General features: G+C 55.2%; 1 protein-coding gene across 4 annotated transcripts in view; it reads left to right on the top strand.

Annotated features, from left to right (window-relative positions):
- The first annotated feature begins 8446 nt into the window (after positions 1-8446).
- KIF21B (kinesin family member 21B) overlaps positions 8447-15632 on the top strand; it is a 50166-nt gene continuing 42980 nt past the window's right edge. For 3 of the 4 annotated variants that reach the window (XM_043569116.1, XM_043569113.1, XM_043569112.1), the window contains exon 1: positions 8527-8836. In XM_043569116.1, the coding sequence (XP_043425051.1) occupies positions 8796-8836 (41 nt within the window). In that variant the 5' untranslated portion in view covers positions 8527-8795. Of the gene's footprint in view, positions 8837-15632 lie in introns of all 4 variants that reach the window. The other variant, XM_043569114.1, reaches the window with a different exon arrangement.

The raw sequence follows: 15632 nt of genomic DNA, 5'->3' as shown, positions 1-15632 counted from the left end.
AACTTCCAGTTGTGTATGTTCAAAAGCTCTCTGCCGTTGTCTTCCCCCTCTGTAGAACCACAGTAGCCGGTATTTGTCAAGCCCAGGTCCTTAAGTGCCTTGCCTGCAACATCTCGTTTAGTGTTTGCCCTGCCACCTGTAAAATAAGGTCCTTGTGAATCCCGTTCTGTGATGAAAACACAGCCTCAGAGAGATTAAGTTACCCCAGAGTCACTTGGCCAAGAAGTAGTGAAGCCCAGTGTAGGACAGGAGCCGGGACACCATTCTTGAGCTGCTGACTTCTCCTATCTCTGTGAGCATCCCCCAGCAACGCCCCCTGACCCTCCGCCTCCCCCCTCCTCCCCGCATCCCCTTCCCACAACCTGCCAAGCACCACCCACTGCACTAAACTCAGCCCCACAGGCCACGCTCGTGCCCCCACTCGCCGTGCCTTTCCATGCCCAGTAAATGCCTCTGCACTCGGCCTTGGTCATCCCTGATGGCCTGGCTACACTCAGTTGCCTCTTCCGTAGTGTGTGGTAACTTTTATTATGGCATTTATTACCCTGTGATTAGGGTCACCTAGGGTCACCTAGGGTGACCTGTGACTAGTCACCTGTGTGACCAGGAGTTTAAAGTTTTTTTCTACCGTGAGTTCCTCAAGGTCAGCGAGTTTCTTTATTAAGTTTGTATCCCAAGCTAGCAGAAGAGGAAGGAAGGGAGAAAGGAAGGAGGTGGGGAGGGAGGGAGGGAGGGTGAATGCACGAGACCACACCAAGTTCACTGCTAAACGACATGTATTCGATTGAATCATTTGAAATCGCAGATATTTTATCCTTTTTGTCTATGAAACGGCAGTTTGATAATATTTAACCTACTGTGACGAGGGTGGGTTTCCCCACCATCCAGGGCCACCCCAATACCACCACTGCCTCTCTGGGGGGGCAGAGACCCCACCTTTTGCTTTGGGTTAGTGTATACAAATCGGGATGAGGGCTCACTGAGGGCGGGTGTCCTGTGCAGGGCTGTTCTCAGGCATCGTGCAGACTTGAGGGGGGCCTTTTCTGCATTTGCCATAGGTGAGCTGTCCCCTCTGAGAGGGGGGGTGGGGGGTCACTATGGGGACCACAAGGAGTGGTCTACAGGTGGCTCCCAGCGGCCCGAGTGCCAGCCACTATCAGAGGTTGACTATCTCTCCAGATCACCCCACGTCTGGTCTTTGGTCTTGGAGTTTGACCTCCCCCGAGGCCCGGGGCCTCCCATCTCCTGGCTCTCCTTGGCTAGCCCCAGGGGCGCTGGGGCAGTCTGTGGTGGGGGAGGGAGGGATGGGAGACAGATTATGGCCTCTCCCTCTGGGTTCTTTCTAATTCGGGTTATGACTGCAAACTCTTCTTTGGCTCCTCCAACCTAGCTTGGGAGTGAAAGAGGAAGACAAAGTTCTTTTCATCGCTCTTTGCATCCTCCCCAGTCTCGTCTAATTCTCCTCAAGGCAGAGTGTCTTTTCTGTCAACTGGACAAGTGTCAGGAAGTACGGGGGTGGGGGAGAGGACACAGATTCATTTTTCAAGAGATTATGTCACCTCAGGCCAATGCAGGCTGTCGTGGCCAAAGGGGCTTTGAAATTCTCCTAAAATCATCCCAAGAGATTCAGCACATACGCACAGCCAGGGGTGCTGGCATTCATTACGGTCCCATAACATTCCCAGTCTGGTACATTGTTGTAAAGGAAGCGTACTTCAGTGGTTAATCTCGTGTGATCTCTCACCACCACCTCTCCAACACCTCTCCAAGTCTCCAACACTGCCCCCCCTCCCCCATTTTTAAAGTGTTACATGTTCGTTTGCTGACAGTTTGCTCTGCAGGGTCTCGCTGAAGCTAATGTCTATTAAAATCCAAGGAAAGGATGCATCCTTGGGGACTGCAAATCAATAGCTCCTAGGCAGGGTGGGGCTTATTTGTTAATCAGAAGGAAGGGGCTTACTAGGGTGGCCCTAGTAAGAGAGAGGACCTGACTTCCCTGGGGTCCTGGCTAGGACTGCCTCGAAGGCCCCCTCCTCACCACCAGGTTTGAGGGGAGGGGTCTGCCCCCTCCCTTCTTCCTTCCTCGTCATCTCTTTTCTTTCCCCCTCTCTTTGGCTTTTCCAGCTTGACTCCCTGCTTGCTCCTTCTCCTTTTGTGTCTACCTCCCGTCTCTGTGCTAATTCCCCTGCACTGTCCCTTCTGGGGGAGAGGGGACCCCCAATGAGTGCACAGTCCACAGGGGGCGGGGCAGAGGGCTCAGCTGCCTTTTAGGTGGCCAAGACTCCAGTTTGCTGTCCCAGTGATGCAGGAAAAGTCACCAGCTTTTCTGCATCCCTGTTTGACCAAAGAAGTTGGAGCAAGTTACCTTTTTAAAAGAGTTCATAGAGTTATAAGAAACTGCAAATATTCAAAGTGCACAATTTGATTATTTCTGAAAGATGTGTATACAGCCGTGGAGCCAACACCATCATCGAGATAATAGATGTATCCACCACCCCCCAAATTTCTTGGTGCCTAATAGTGATCCCCCTGCCCCCTCTGCCCCTCCAAGTTCTGTTCACTGCCCCTTCCTCCCTTCTCTCGGGCCCCCCACCACCCCCGGTGCCCAGGTCTGGCTTCTTATACTCAACATAATTATTTTGGAGTTCATCCATGCTGTTATCATTGATAGTTCATCCTTCTTATTGCTGATTATATTCTATTATTTGATATATACCAGCTTATGCATTCATCTGTCGATGGAAATTTGGGTTATTTCCATTTTGGGGCTACGATGAATAATGCTGCCGTGAACATTTGCGTACAGGTCATTGTGTGGACCTATGAAGCAGGTGACTTCTCAAGGTGCTCTGCTCTTTCTCAGCTCAGCAGCTGCCAAGGTCTAGATCCATCCCAATTCTTCGCTATGATGTGACACAGGATGAAACAGGAAATCGGCTTGCTTGGGTGGGTTTGACCCTCCCCACCCCCATCACTTGCCGCATGACCTTGGGCAACTCTTGGTGTCCTTTGTTCATATGGGAATGATAATTGTTCCTACCTCTTAGGGTTGTTGTGAGCATTACATGACCGTAGGGATCTGAAGCATTTAAACAACGCCAGACACAATGTCAAAAAAAGGGTAGCTCGTATTACTTTCTATGTGCCTCTGAGAAGATCTGTGGGATCCTCAATTGGCTTCCTCTAGGAGCTCTGGGTTGGGGTTAACACAGTTGTGTCCTGATGCCCAACTTGAGAGCTGTTTCCTAGGCAAGCGACGGGCAGAGGCACTGGAAGTCCCTTGGAACTGTTCTAATTACTTCTCAGCGTGGCCCCTGAAGACCCCTGAGAGCTAGCACAGCTGACCAGAAGACTCGGAGCCCCCAAGGGGGTGACAGGAAACCATGCTCATTGAGGACCCAGCAGTCTGGAAACATGGCAAAATCTTAGTCAAATCATAGGGAGTATAAAGAAGGGAAGGCAAGACAGGCTCCCTGCCCTCTTCTCCTGCTCCAAAAGTTGTCCAGATCAGAAGCCAAAGGGGGCCTCTCTGTCTTAGACAGGCGGGTAGAGTCCTCGAAGGCACTTGGGCCCTTTGGGATCTTTAGAGACCAGGGCTCTGAAACCTGGCTCTGCCCCTTCACTACCTCAACCAGGGTAGGCTAGGCTAGGCCAAGGTAACAAATCCGCCCATAATTTCGGTGGCCTGACACAATAAAAGTTTATTTCTCACGTAAACTCGATCAACAACGTGATGTAATTTGAGGGCGCCAGTAGCTCAGACAGCTTCCACTTAGAAGTGAAATGTGTCTGTCCCGCCCAAACGTCACTGGTCAAAGTCAGTCACGTGGCCACAGCTAACATCAGAGGACACGCAGTCCTGCCTTGTGACGGACAGCGGAGAGCCGGAAATATTTGGTGCACAGCACTAATGACTGCTACACTAGCCGAGTGACCTCTGAGCCCATTTCCTCTTCTGCAAAATGGGGACAATAACCGTGTTTACCTCAGCGATTGTCGTGAGGATGAAATGAGAAATCCTATGTGGCGTCCTTGGCACAGTGTAGCACATGGGGTGAGTGAAATAAAGTTGAGATGCCCTCCAGATAACCCCCAGTGAGGCTGAGACCAGGAGTGTTTGTGCACAGAAGGGATCCAGCATACCCCAGGCCCCTTCCTGCCTCTGTGAACACTCACCCTGCCCACCCCCCCCCACCCTGGTCCCCACCACTGAGTGGCCAGCAGAGGCCTCCGAATAACTCTGCGAATTGGTTTCCTCCCACCTCCCGCATCAACAGGGAGCACTTGGGCCCCGCAAACCTCCTCACCTTGTCCACGCCTCATTCACACTCACCACAGACACTCCCTATCCTGCAGATTTCTTTATGACAGATGTGCCCTTCTGTCCAGTTAGAGGGCAGAGGCCCATCGCAGAAGGGACAGAGAATCCACGGGAAATGTGAAGGAAATTACTATTTTGTGCTGAGCATTATACTGGGTGCTTGGCCCAGGTTACTGCCTTTAACCTCATCCTGGTCCTGTGATGAGGGGAATGTGATTATCCTCTTTCGGAGGTGAGGGAATGGACGCCTGAGGTAGTTACATAACTTGCCCAGGGTTACGTAGCTAGCGCGTGGCAGGGTGGGAATCTCAACCCAGATCTCTGACTTGGAACACCACACTTCAGCTTCCACCTGTCTCTTGTTATCTGGTATAGTCTTCACTTTCATCCAAGCCAGAAACTCACACAGGGCCCAGTCTTGGATGTGTAGCTTCTGGGTCCTTCCATGCTGCTGTGGAAACCGCCCTGCTCTGGACCCATGAGGACCACACTGTTGGTCCCTGCTCACTAGTTTATTGTTCAACTGTCGACGAGTCTCTTTACCTGTCTGGGCTTCCGTGTCTTCACCTGAAAATGAAACTGTAAAACCCGATGATCTGAGCGTTCTTTTCAACTCCACAAAGGTTCTGTGACATTGAGAATTTCCCACACCTGCTCTTCCTGCTTTTGGCCCTGATAGGAAACATGGCAGAGCAGAAAGTGGATGAAGAGCCATGTCTGAGGTTATATGGAGTATTCATTAAATTGTCATTAACATTTGAAACCAAAAATAGTTGGGTTTTTTGTTTTTTTTTTTTTAGGACTGATGGGGTGTTTATAATCCACGGCAGTTCTCTCTCCCTTCTATTTATAACAAATTCTGGTTTCCTCTAAGGCTAAGTCTGTCTCCTTCTGTAACACAGGAAGTCAGGCTGAGCCCGCGCCTGATCTAAGACCTCTGAATCTGCACCCAAGTAGAGCCTTTCAGGGATTCTGAGCTCCTGTTGGCAGGCAGAGCTGGGCTCCATATCCAGGTGGACACGGGAGGGCGTGGCTGGCAGGACGGGCTAATGCCCATTGTCCCATGGAACCAAGCCCAGCTGCTGGGGTGGGGCTGACAGTTAGGCCTGGAGGTCCAGAACTCTATACTTTCCATCCCCGGAACTTTTAGGACAATGCTCAGATCATTTCTTCAAATGCCAATGCCTAGTGCTAACCCTAAAGAAGATAAGAGGGAACAGGTCTCAGGTTCAGACCACCTCTAGAGACATTTCTGGAGCTGAAGGGTATCTCTTAGGTATATTGATTTGTTACCGTAGGGTTGTTATTGAAAGCTAGGCCGTGCCTGAGAGATCTGGGCCAGATGGCTTCCTCAAGTTGCTGCTGGAGTATTTTAACTACAGGAGTGGGAGCTTCCTGCCTCAGAGAGGGTCCTCCACAGCTCCCCCATGTTCCCATCTGCCCAGACGCCCACGGCTCCTGTCAAGAGAAATGATGGAGGCCCCTAGACGCCTGATGGGGAAAGGCCTCAGCTTAGGACAAGAGCTGGGGCTCAAACTCCAGTCCAATTAGCGGAATTAAGGACCAAACAGGAGGTAGTGTATATGTGTTTGCCCATTTCTGTCAGGCTGAGAGGAAAGGGGTGGGGGTTGGGAGGGCTAGGCATATAGGCAGCTTCTTGAGAAACTTCAGGGTTAGGGAAGGAAAGAGCAGCTGGGAGGAGGGAGAAGGGGTGGGAAAGGGTGGGGGTGGGAACAAGCCAGAGAGAGGAAGCAGAGTCTGTGCTGAAGGCACACAGAGACTGAAGAGGGCAGGGATTGTCCTCGGCCTCCTCTGACCCATCTAACCTAAATCTCCCCACGTCTCTTCCTGCCCCTTGGATCTCCCTCTGACCTCTGTGCCCGGTTTCCCTGCTCACCTCTGGGCAGCAGTGCCCAGGAGTCAAGAGTCTGGACATCTAACGGCCCTGGTGATCCAGGAGGGAGCTGCTGAGGTGGCTGGCACAGCTGATGTGGGGCCCTGACCTCTAGGAAGCCAGAGTTTCCAGCGCATGTGCCTCCCTGCTCCTCCTGGCTTGACATCCTTTGGCCTAGAGGGAAGGGGAGGGTGCTTGCAGCGGCTCTGGCGCCATTTCCCAGCAGTAAAGCTGTGAGTCAGAAGGGTCACCTAATCTCGGAAGTCAGAGGGGACCTCCTGGAGGCAGGAAACCAGAGATGAGCCCCAGAGAAGTCCAGGGTCTAGTGGGCGGGAGAGCAGCTTTGCAAAATGCAGCATTATCATCCAGGAGGGCTAAATCTCCAGCAAAAGCCTGGGTCAGGCAGGCTCCCTTCCCTCTGGGCACTTGCTTGGAGGTGATCTGGGGAGTTTGGAACAAGATGCATAAGTTCAAATCCTGGCTCCATTGCTTATATGCTGGGTGAGACTCATTCTCCCCCAACTGCAAAACTGAAAGAGAATAATAAAGCCCAGCTCACAAGGTTATGAGATTCAAATGAGAATATGCATAAAAATACCTGGTTCTCATGGATGGTCCATAATTGTTAGCCACCTCCCCATCTCTTATTTTGGTTGGAAGATGGGGAGAGAATGTCCAGGATCTGACTCAACACTCTGCAGGCCTACTGCTCGGGAAGGGGTGACCTACTGGCCCAGAGAGAGCTTCCTCTAGGTTCAAATGCTAATAAAAGGTGCAGGATCCCACCAGCATCCCCTCTCTCTCCTCCTCCACCGTTGGGCCACTGCTGGTGGTGCCCTGTTTTGAATCAGGTTGGGGGGAGGGGTGTTGATTTGCCCTTGAAATTTGCCCTTGAAATTATCATTGTTTGGGTTTGACTCATTAAAACCAGAGTGATCTGGACTACTGGACGGAGCAGTTATCTGTGGGGGTGAGTGGGGGAGGGAAGGGAGAGAGGATGGTACCAACAGATACATCCTCAGACCCTAACCCACACCCTTGCCAAAATCTCTGGCATAGTTTCATCATCATTGGAGGGTGATGCAAGAGGCTTGGCGTCTGACTCCCCTTCCCCCCTTCCCCCAGAGAGTATCATCCACATCTGGAGCTGCAGCTGGGTCCTCCTCTTGGGCTCTTTCCAGGGCAGGGAGCTGGTTGAAGTGTGGGAAGGGAGGGCAGCTGGGGAGGGCCCTGGGAATGCCCCCCCCCCCCCCGTTGGGAGTTGGGGGGCAGGGAGAGGGTGTCTGGGCTCAATGGGAGGGTAGATAGAGTGGAAAGAGAATTGTGACTTCTCAGGGCATTGCTCTTGTCCATCTCTGCCCTATGTTTAAAGGCTCCGGGGCTCCCCTTGTCCTTTATATCCATGTAAAGGCAGCTGCACTGCTCTGTCTCCTTCTGCACCCACCTCTCCCCTCCAGCCTCTACCCAGGTGCCTGGAGTTGAGTGCCCCCTTTGTTGCCTTCTCTCCCAGTGCAGCCCAGGCCTCCCACGCCAACCCTCTGCCCCCACGGCCACAAAAGAGTGTGAGGCGAGCTCAGCGGGTCATCTGTGGGTCATAAAGGTCAGTGGAACCACTTCGGTCTAGCAGAGGGAGGGGCCCATCTGGGCGAGGAGCCTAGCCAGGAATCAACCAAAAGATGAACTTTAAAATGCTGCAGGATGGAGGTGAAGGGAATTTTGTTAGTCACCAGCAAGAATCTCGTTCAGTAAAGGTTGACACATTCACTGTCATAAATCAGAAGGGAAGCTTTCCTGGTGCTTTCAAAATATAAACCGCTAATCGCTGTGGGATGCTTTGAAGTGAAGCACTCTGCTCCGGAGACCTGGGTTCTTACCCCTTGCTTAGCCACCAAATCTGAGTGACCTTGGGTAGTTCCCCTCTTTGCGTTCCAGTTTCCTCATTTATGAAACCGGGGTCCCATCTAGGCTGAGATTCTGCCACTCAGGCGGCTGGGGGGGGCAGAGGCTCCGGCGTGGTCAGCTTCTGGGCCCTCCTCCTCCCCAGCCCTCCAATCCCGCCCGCCCCCCAGCGCGCGGGTGGACGCGAGCCAAGAGGTCCCTTTAAAGGCTCAAGTCCCGCCCCTGCCGTTGCCCGGGCCTTGGATTGGTGAATGAGGGGCGGGGCGGGGCCCAGTGCGGGCTCGGCGGGGCTCGGGGGCGGGTCCTGGGCCGGGCCGGCCCCCGCCCCCTTTGTTCGCGCTGCGGCGGGAGGTGGCTGCGAGGGTGGGAGGTGTGTGCGCGCGTGTGCCGCGCCGTGGGGAGCGGCGGGTCGCGCCGCGGGCTGTCAGCTAGCTGCGCGCCGTCGCCCGATGGCGCGAGGAGGCGCGCGGGCCCAGCCCCGTGGGGCCACCCCTGGCCGCGGGTGAGCCCCTCTGCTTGCCGCCTGCGAGCATGTCACCTCCAGCCGCCGCGGCAGACTCCGCCAGCAGTGCCCGCGCCCCCGCCTCCCGCAGCCGCAGCCGCAGCCGCAGCCGCTGCCTGGGGCATTGGCCCCCAGACCCCCGCCCCTGATCCACGCCCAGACCCTAGAGCCAGAGGACCATGGCCGGCCAGGGGGACTGCTGCGTCAAGGTGGCCGTCAGGTAGGGACCGGCGGCGGGGTGGGGGGGAGGGGGCGTGCGCGGAGGGGCTCGGGCTTTGTCTCGCGTGGGCGCCACTGGATTCGGAGCCCGCACTGCCGGAGGAGGGGTCGGCCTGAGCCGGGCTGGAGGGCGCGGGGAGCTGGACAGGCTGCCGCAGGGGATCGGCGGCCCGCGGGAGGCTGGAAGGTGGCTTTGTTTGGGTGGTAATTTCGGGCCCCTCTTGGGAGCCCTTAATGATCAGAAAATCGAATAAACAAGGAAATCCGGTATTTCACACCCAGCCCTGGCCCAGGCCGGAGCGTCTGTGTGTTTCCTCTTCGCCTCCCCTTGGGGCTGCTGTCTCATACTGGGATACTGGAGGGGGGAAATTTCCCTTCATCCACCCTAGTAGGCTACTTCTGTGCCCTTGGTCCAGCTGAGAAGGCAGCACACCCGGCCCCGGGAACCGGCTTGCAGACAAAGATCGATTGAGTGCAGGAACGAATGGAAGGGCTGGGATGGTGCCTTGGCCTTCCGTGGGGGGTCAAGGGCTTTTGGACAAAACGTGCTGGCCCTGTCCCCAAGAGCTGATGGGGCTAGGAGAAGGAAGAGGTGTATCTGAGGTTCTACCTCTGAGAGGGCAGGAGGGTGAGACAATGATACCCCATCTTCAGGCACTCAGATAAAATGGAGGTAGGGTGGTGCATGGACTTAATCTGGGACTTGACGAGACATCCTGACAGAACTGAGGTGTGGAGAAGACATGGCTGGGGGTGGGGGGAGCTTCTGTTGGGAGGGGTACACAGAGGTGCAAGGCAGGGAATACTGCAAAGTTGAGCCATCTGTGTCCTTTGTGTTGGGTGGAGATGCTTTGCACCAACACCACTTCTCCCTGTTTTTGTTTTACGTCTTTCTCTTTGAGAGGGGGTCTGTTGGTGGGAGAGTGCCAATCTGGGACTGGTCACCAAGGCAGAGATGATGGAGAAATACACCCATCTCTGCCCCAGCTCTGTGTGATGGGGGTGGGGGTATGGAGGCTAAGTCTCCAGGGTGGGTCTCTGAGACTGATCTCTAGATTCCCTAGGTTGTAGGTGACCCAGATTCCAAGAGCCCATGGAAGTCACTCTAGACAGGGCCAGAGAGGACTATGGAAAAGCTTCCCCCTCCTGCCCCCGGGAAGATGCCCCCCAGGCAATCCGGCCAGTCCTCTGCAGCCCAGAGAGGAGGAGTGGACTGCTGATCACGGCTCTGGGCTCAAGGAAGGGAGATTGAGGTGCCTCCCACCCGTGCATCAGGCAGCCTCAGCATCACTTGAACACAGCCTTGCTGGCCCTGAGCAGCCTGAGAGACAAAGAGGAGCCCTGCAGGTGCCTGGTGGGCTGGCCGGGGCGGGGCCTGGCTGCTGCTGGGGCTGACATTGCAGTAGGATCCTGTGGAGGTCGAGGGAGGGAGGGAGGAAGGTGGGGGGGGGGGAGTGAGAAATGTAAATATGACATCTGCAGCAGACCGGGAGAGTCCGAGTACATCATAAAAGGGAAATGAAGCCCTGACCCCACTCACTGTGAACCAGGGCTGGGAAGGAAGGGACATAGGGTGCTTGCTCCTCCCATGGGGGCTTTCCTTTAGACTTCATCTTATAGGAGAGGGCCAAACAAAGCCCCCTGTACCGCCACCACTGTCAGCCTCCCCGGGCCAGACTGAGGAATGGTGAAGTGTGTGATTGGCACTTTGTGCAGTGGAGAGAGGAAGAGCTGGGGCTGCCTTCTTAGCACAGCCAACGGAAGGTTTCTGAGACCCTTTCCAGAGAAGGGAGTGTGCCTGCCCACTGCACCCAGTTCTTTATTTAGGGTGATGGACATCATCTCTGCTTCCCACTCAGATTGCTCTAGTAGTGTCCAGAGGCCCCCACTCCTTGCCTCGAGTTGCTGATCTCAGATGGAGGGGTGGGGAGATTTGAACATCAGAAGAGCCAGGCTAATTTAGGGGGCTCAGTCCACTTCTCCCCTCCCACTCCAGTGTGAGCGCCCAGCCTGGCACACGCCAGACCTCAATGGGCAGCCGGCCGTGGAAGGCAGACAATGCCTGGACAGAACCCAGTTTCTAATCAGAGAGCTGAGGGGAGGACCAGACTAGGGCTCCGGCCGGGACAGGGAGCAGATGGTAACCACTGAGGAGCTGTAGGGGAGAGTCCCCCACACTTTTGGATCCCCGTCAAGCTCCCATCCCCACCTCTAGAAGCCACTTGTCCCACCTAAAGGACTGGGTGGTGGGCTGGAGTAGAGTATTGGAGGAGGGCATGCTGCGAAAGGCCAAGGCTTTGGAACTGCCGAGGGCCCAGCCTGGTGCTGTGTTCTGCTGTCTTTCTGACTTCCTGGAAGTCCTTTCTTGTAACCAAAGAAAGGACTTTCTAACTAAAGTGCTTTCTGAGTCCCCATGAGAATATTATGGTGAGCCCTGGGTCCAACTCTTGGGACAGGGATGCCAAGAATGAGACAGACTTCGTTTGGTGTGTGTGTGTGTGTGTGTGTGTGTGCATGCACACACACATGCATGTGCGCACGTGTGTGCACACACGTGCGTGGGCAAGGGGGGAGGTTCTGGCGGGGCCTTTTAGACTAGGTGAGAAGTGCCAGGCCCAGGGCTCTTGGCCCTATAATCTCCTTGGCAAGAGGATCAAAGCTGGCTGTCTGCAGATCTCTGTAGGGCAGGCCAGGGCTGGGGAAGGGCTATAGGTAGAAACTTTCAGGACCTGGGGCTGTGAGATAAGGGCAGAAGGTCTAGGTGTGAGCAGACCCTATAAGCCCTACCCCAGGCCTCCCCAGAGTCTGGCCCATCTGTGTGCCCCTGAACCCAGGCTAGTTGCCTTTGCACCAAGGGATTCCCAGACCAGCCCCTCCAGCCTGCCCTGTGATCCTTTTATCCATTAATCCCCTGTAGACAAGGACTCAGCTTCCTGGGGCCTCTCTCTACCTGGGGATGGGTGGGGGTTGGGAGGATGGATGTTTGGGAGAGGTGAGGCTGAGCTGTGCCCTGCCCCAGGCTGCAACCCAGACCTGACTAATGTGGGGAGAAGGGGAAGGGGTGGCTGTTAAGAAATGCAAGTTGACAGAGTTGAAATTGGGGAAGGAAGCCAAGTCACATGGTACGTTTGTTTAAGACCCTTTCAAGCCCCACCATGAGGGGAGCCCTCAGTGCCCCTGTTATCTTTTCCTGGTTTCCTTTAGCTTCCTTCCTTTAGTGACTGGGGAGAGGAGGTGCCTCTATGGGTCCCACATCCATCCATGGAAACTACAGGGTTGAGCAGGGGCTGGAGGCAGATGGGGGAGGGGGGCACGAGCCAGGGACCCAGGGAATAGTGTTAGATTGCACCCCTGTCCTCTCTCATTTGGGTTCTCTACCTGTCGTTATTCCTGTAGCTTCAGGCTACCCTGAAATCTTGGTCAATGTCTGTATAAATGTTGAATCACAAGAATTGATGGCTTGGGACAAAGAGACCGGAGAAGACCGAAAAGACTATGTGAGGGTGCCTTCAGAGTCGCCCTTCTCCACTCTGACAGCCCAAGGCTGTTCAGTGCCAATCAATGCCAGCTGTGTCCCATGCTGCCCAGGTTATAGATCTGGGGAACCCAGGCTCAGACAGGACCTCCTCTGCATGGAGACCTGAGAATCTTAGTGGTGGCCTCCTGCTGCAGAAATAGGGCTTATGTCATCACAAGGAAGTAGAGTGTAGTAACCACAGGCCCCGGAAACCGACCCCCTCCACCACCCAGCCAGCCTGCCTGACTACCTTGAAGCTGATTGGATCTCAGCTTTTGAAAACCTCAGAGCAAAGATGGGGTGGGGCAGGGGCTAAGGAAGTGGCAGAGGTGACATGAGCCTGGCACCCTTACCCTTCCAGTTCTGGGGGCAAAAGGCAGGACTGGGGCCAGTGCAGTTCACCCATTGGCTGGGTCATGGGGCTTTTTTTCTGTTTGTCCTTCTGGGCTTCGGTTTCACCCACTGTAGAACAGGAACAATTTGTTCATTTGTGAAGAGCAGTGGTTTGGATGAAGCAGAAGGCATATAGCCCATAAAGGGTGGACTCCTGGGGAATTTTTTATGTGAATAAAATGTTTTGAAAATAAGTTTTAACTTAAAGCATACTTACGAGGTGTCTGTCTGGTTTGAGCTACAGAGAGTGTTAGGTACAATGAAGAGTTCGCTTCGAACCTCCTCCCCCTCCCTCTCTCTCCCTCCCTCCCCTTCCTCCCTCCCCTTCCTCCCTCCCCTTCCTTCCTTCCTTCCTTCCTTCCTTCCTTCCTCCCTCCCTCCCTCCCTCCCTCCCTCCCTCTCCTTCCTCCTTCCTTCCACTTATTTATAGCAGAAAGCATGCCAAGGTGGAAAGGAGACTGAACTGGAAGGTGGCTCAGCAGTACCTCTTGAACACATGCCCTGTGCCAGGCAGTGTGCCTACATTGTCCCACTCTCCCCACCTGGAGCCCCACCAGCTGACTGATGTTTTTCTCATCTTACAGATGAGCGAACGCTCATAGCCAGTGAATGGAGGAGTCTGGATCTGAACCCAGGGCACCTTCACTTCCAAGCACATACTCCTTAGACTGCTCTAAGCTGCCTCCCAACACAGCTCTAATTAGCTCCTTGCCTCAGTTTCTTCATACGCCATACCGCGCCGATTGCCATAACCACAATGTGAGAAAAGTACCTAGGAAGGCATTTGGTACTATGCAGATGTGCACCAAGGGGACATGGTCTGGATTTCCCTTTCTGGGGTTGCTTAGCCTGGGGCTGCCTGTCCCCTCCATGTCCTAGCTGTTTACTCCCTCCATGTCCATGCTGTTCGTGTGTTTGGGGAGCTTCTCCCTTCCTGCTGGGTATGCGTGCATCCATTCTCTCTTTCCTTAGATCCCTGCAGCGGTCCCTAGAATTTGTTTTCCTGCCTGAGTTCCATCTTGACACTCTCTAGGAAAGGAAGTTCTGGGGGCAGCCAATTGCCTCTTGCTACCCCTATACACCCCCACACCAGTCACAGGGCAGAACCTCAGGTGTCTTGGGTCTCTTCTCTCATTTTGCCTTCTAGACATACGGCCTGTTGAGGAAAGCCAGAGGGACACTGAGAGGCTGCTAGGCTGGGTAGGAGAGGATGCTTCCCTGCCTTGGGAGGGGAGCCAGGCTGGGACTGGTGGACATTGGTCCCAGAGAATTACTGCTCCATCCCTATGGGCGTGGGGGCTGTGGAGCTCTGTGGGAGGGGCTGTGAAGCCCCCACGGCAGGTGACAGCACGGCCGTGTTCTGACCTCTGGAATACTTTCACCTCTGGCTGTTCTGGGCTGTGGAAGGGAGGCAGTGCCATGGTCCCCTGTCCCCAAATATCTGAGTTCCTATCCCTCTACCTTGCTGGGTAGAAGCCCACCATCGGAGCAGGGGTGGAGGCCACCTGTCCTTTCTCTAGGCTGGCTGGTCCTGCCTGAGACTGGAGTTCAGGTGCACTGAGGAGGGCCTGGCAGCAGGGACTGAGGGCTGAGGACTGAGGACCAGGGACAACATGCTGGGGGAGAGGCTCACTGTGCTCCATAGCCAGCTGCTCGGAGGAGGCCAGCCGCCTGTCACTCCGCATTCCTCAGCAGGGGAGGGTCCCCAGGGCCCAGTTCACACTGAGCTGTCCTCCATGTGATGCACATGCCATCACAGCTCTGGGCTCTGGGCACTCCCCACTCAGCCCCACTCTGCAGAGTCTCCTGTCTCCTGGGAGGTCATGGGAAACCCCTGCCAGATGCCCTGAGAAGGGAGTGGACAGGGAGAGCCATGCTGGAGCGCAGAAGAGCAGATGTTCCCTGCGCTGCGCTCACCCCTCTTCCCGGGCCCCTGCAGGGGGTGGGGGCAGACCTGGCCCCTGGCAGGAAGCCCTGGCCACTGCTCATGGCCCAGCCTGTTCATCTTTCCAGCTCAGGACAGGGCCCGGCCCCCTCCCTCAGCTTCTCCTGGCATCTCCGCTCCCCAGCCTCTGACACCTCACCCTGCTTCTGCTGGGGCACGGCTGAGATCGTGATGCCCTGGGGGCCATGAACAAGACTCCCCAGGTTCCCTCCCCTGTCAGACTGCCTGCCCCTGGTTGTTACTCAGAAGCCAGTGGCCAGGACTTGAATCAACTAAAAGAGAAAGGTCAAGGACATGTGAGGAAGGAGTGGAGGCTGAACCCCAGGTGCCCTGAATTGACACCCCAAAGCTTCCTATAGGTTTTCTTGGAGCGTCGGCACCCTCTCCCTGTGCACTTGGGAACATATTTGGGGGCAGAGGTCAAGCACAGAGGGTCGACAGGCCCATTTCACCAGATCTGCTAGGGCCTCATAAACCCATGCTTTCAGACCCCACAGTACAAAGCCTTCTTGTTTAGGGGTTCCGTGTCTTCTCCCTGAGGGCAGTCTCAGGCAGTGCTGGGGGAGGGTCTGAGAGGCCAGGAGAAGGTCCAGTGACAGGGCGACCAGACCCTCTGGCAGTCGCAGGGCTCTGGTGGCCCCCCACTCGGTATCCCTGCAGCTACAAGAGCCAGCACCCTAAATTGGGTCTCACCACCCTATTTTGGAGAGGAGTGGCCTCTAGGGGAAGACGCCTTCTCCGGGCTAAGTCAGCTAAAAGCCCCCGGGTGTCTGGGAGCCAGACTCCCCTGAGAGAGCAGGATTTTGCTTCCAGCCGCCTTCCCCAGAGCTGGCAGGCTGCCACGGGGAGGAGGGGGGAGAGGATGCTCATTAGAGTGGGGGTGTAGACGCCCTGTTTCTGCTGCAGAGGGGAGCTGCCTTCCTCTGGCAGGGAAGCAGCCTC

Source organism: Prionailurus bengalensis, chromosome E4, assembly GCF_016509475.1.
Source record: "Prionailurus bengalensis isolate Pbe53 chromosome E4, Fcat_Pben_1.1_paternal_pri, whole genome shotgun sequence".
Taxonomy (NCBI): Eukaryota; Metazoa; Chordata; class Mammalia; order Carnivora; family Felidae; genus Prionailurus; species Prionailurus bengalensis.
The sequence above is the reverse complement of the archived record's forward strand: the minus strand, read 5'-3'. Positions and strand labels throughout refer to the sequence as shown.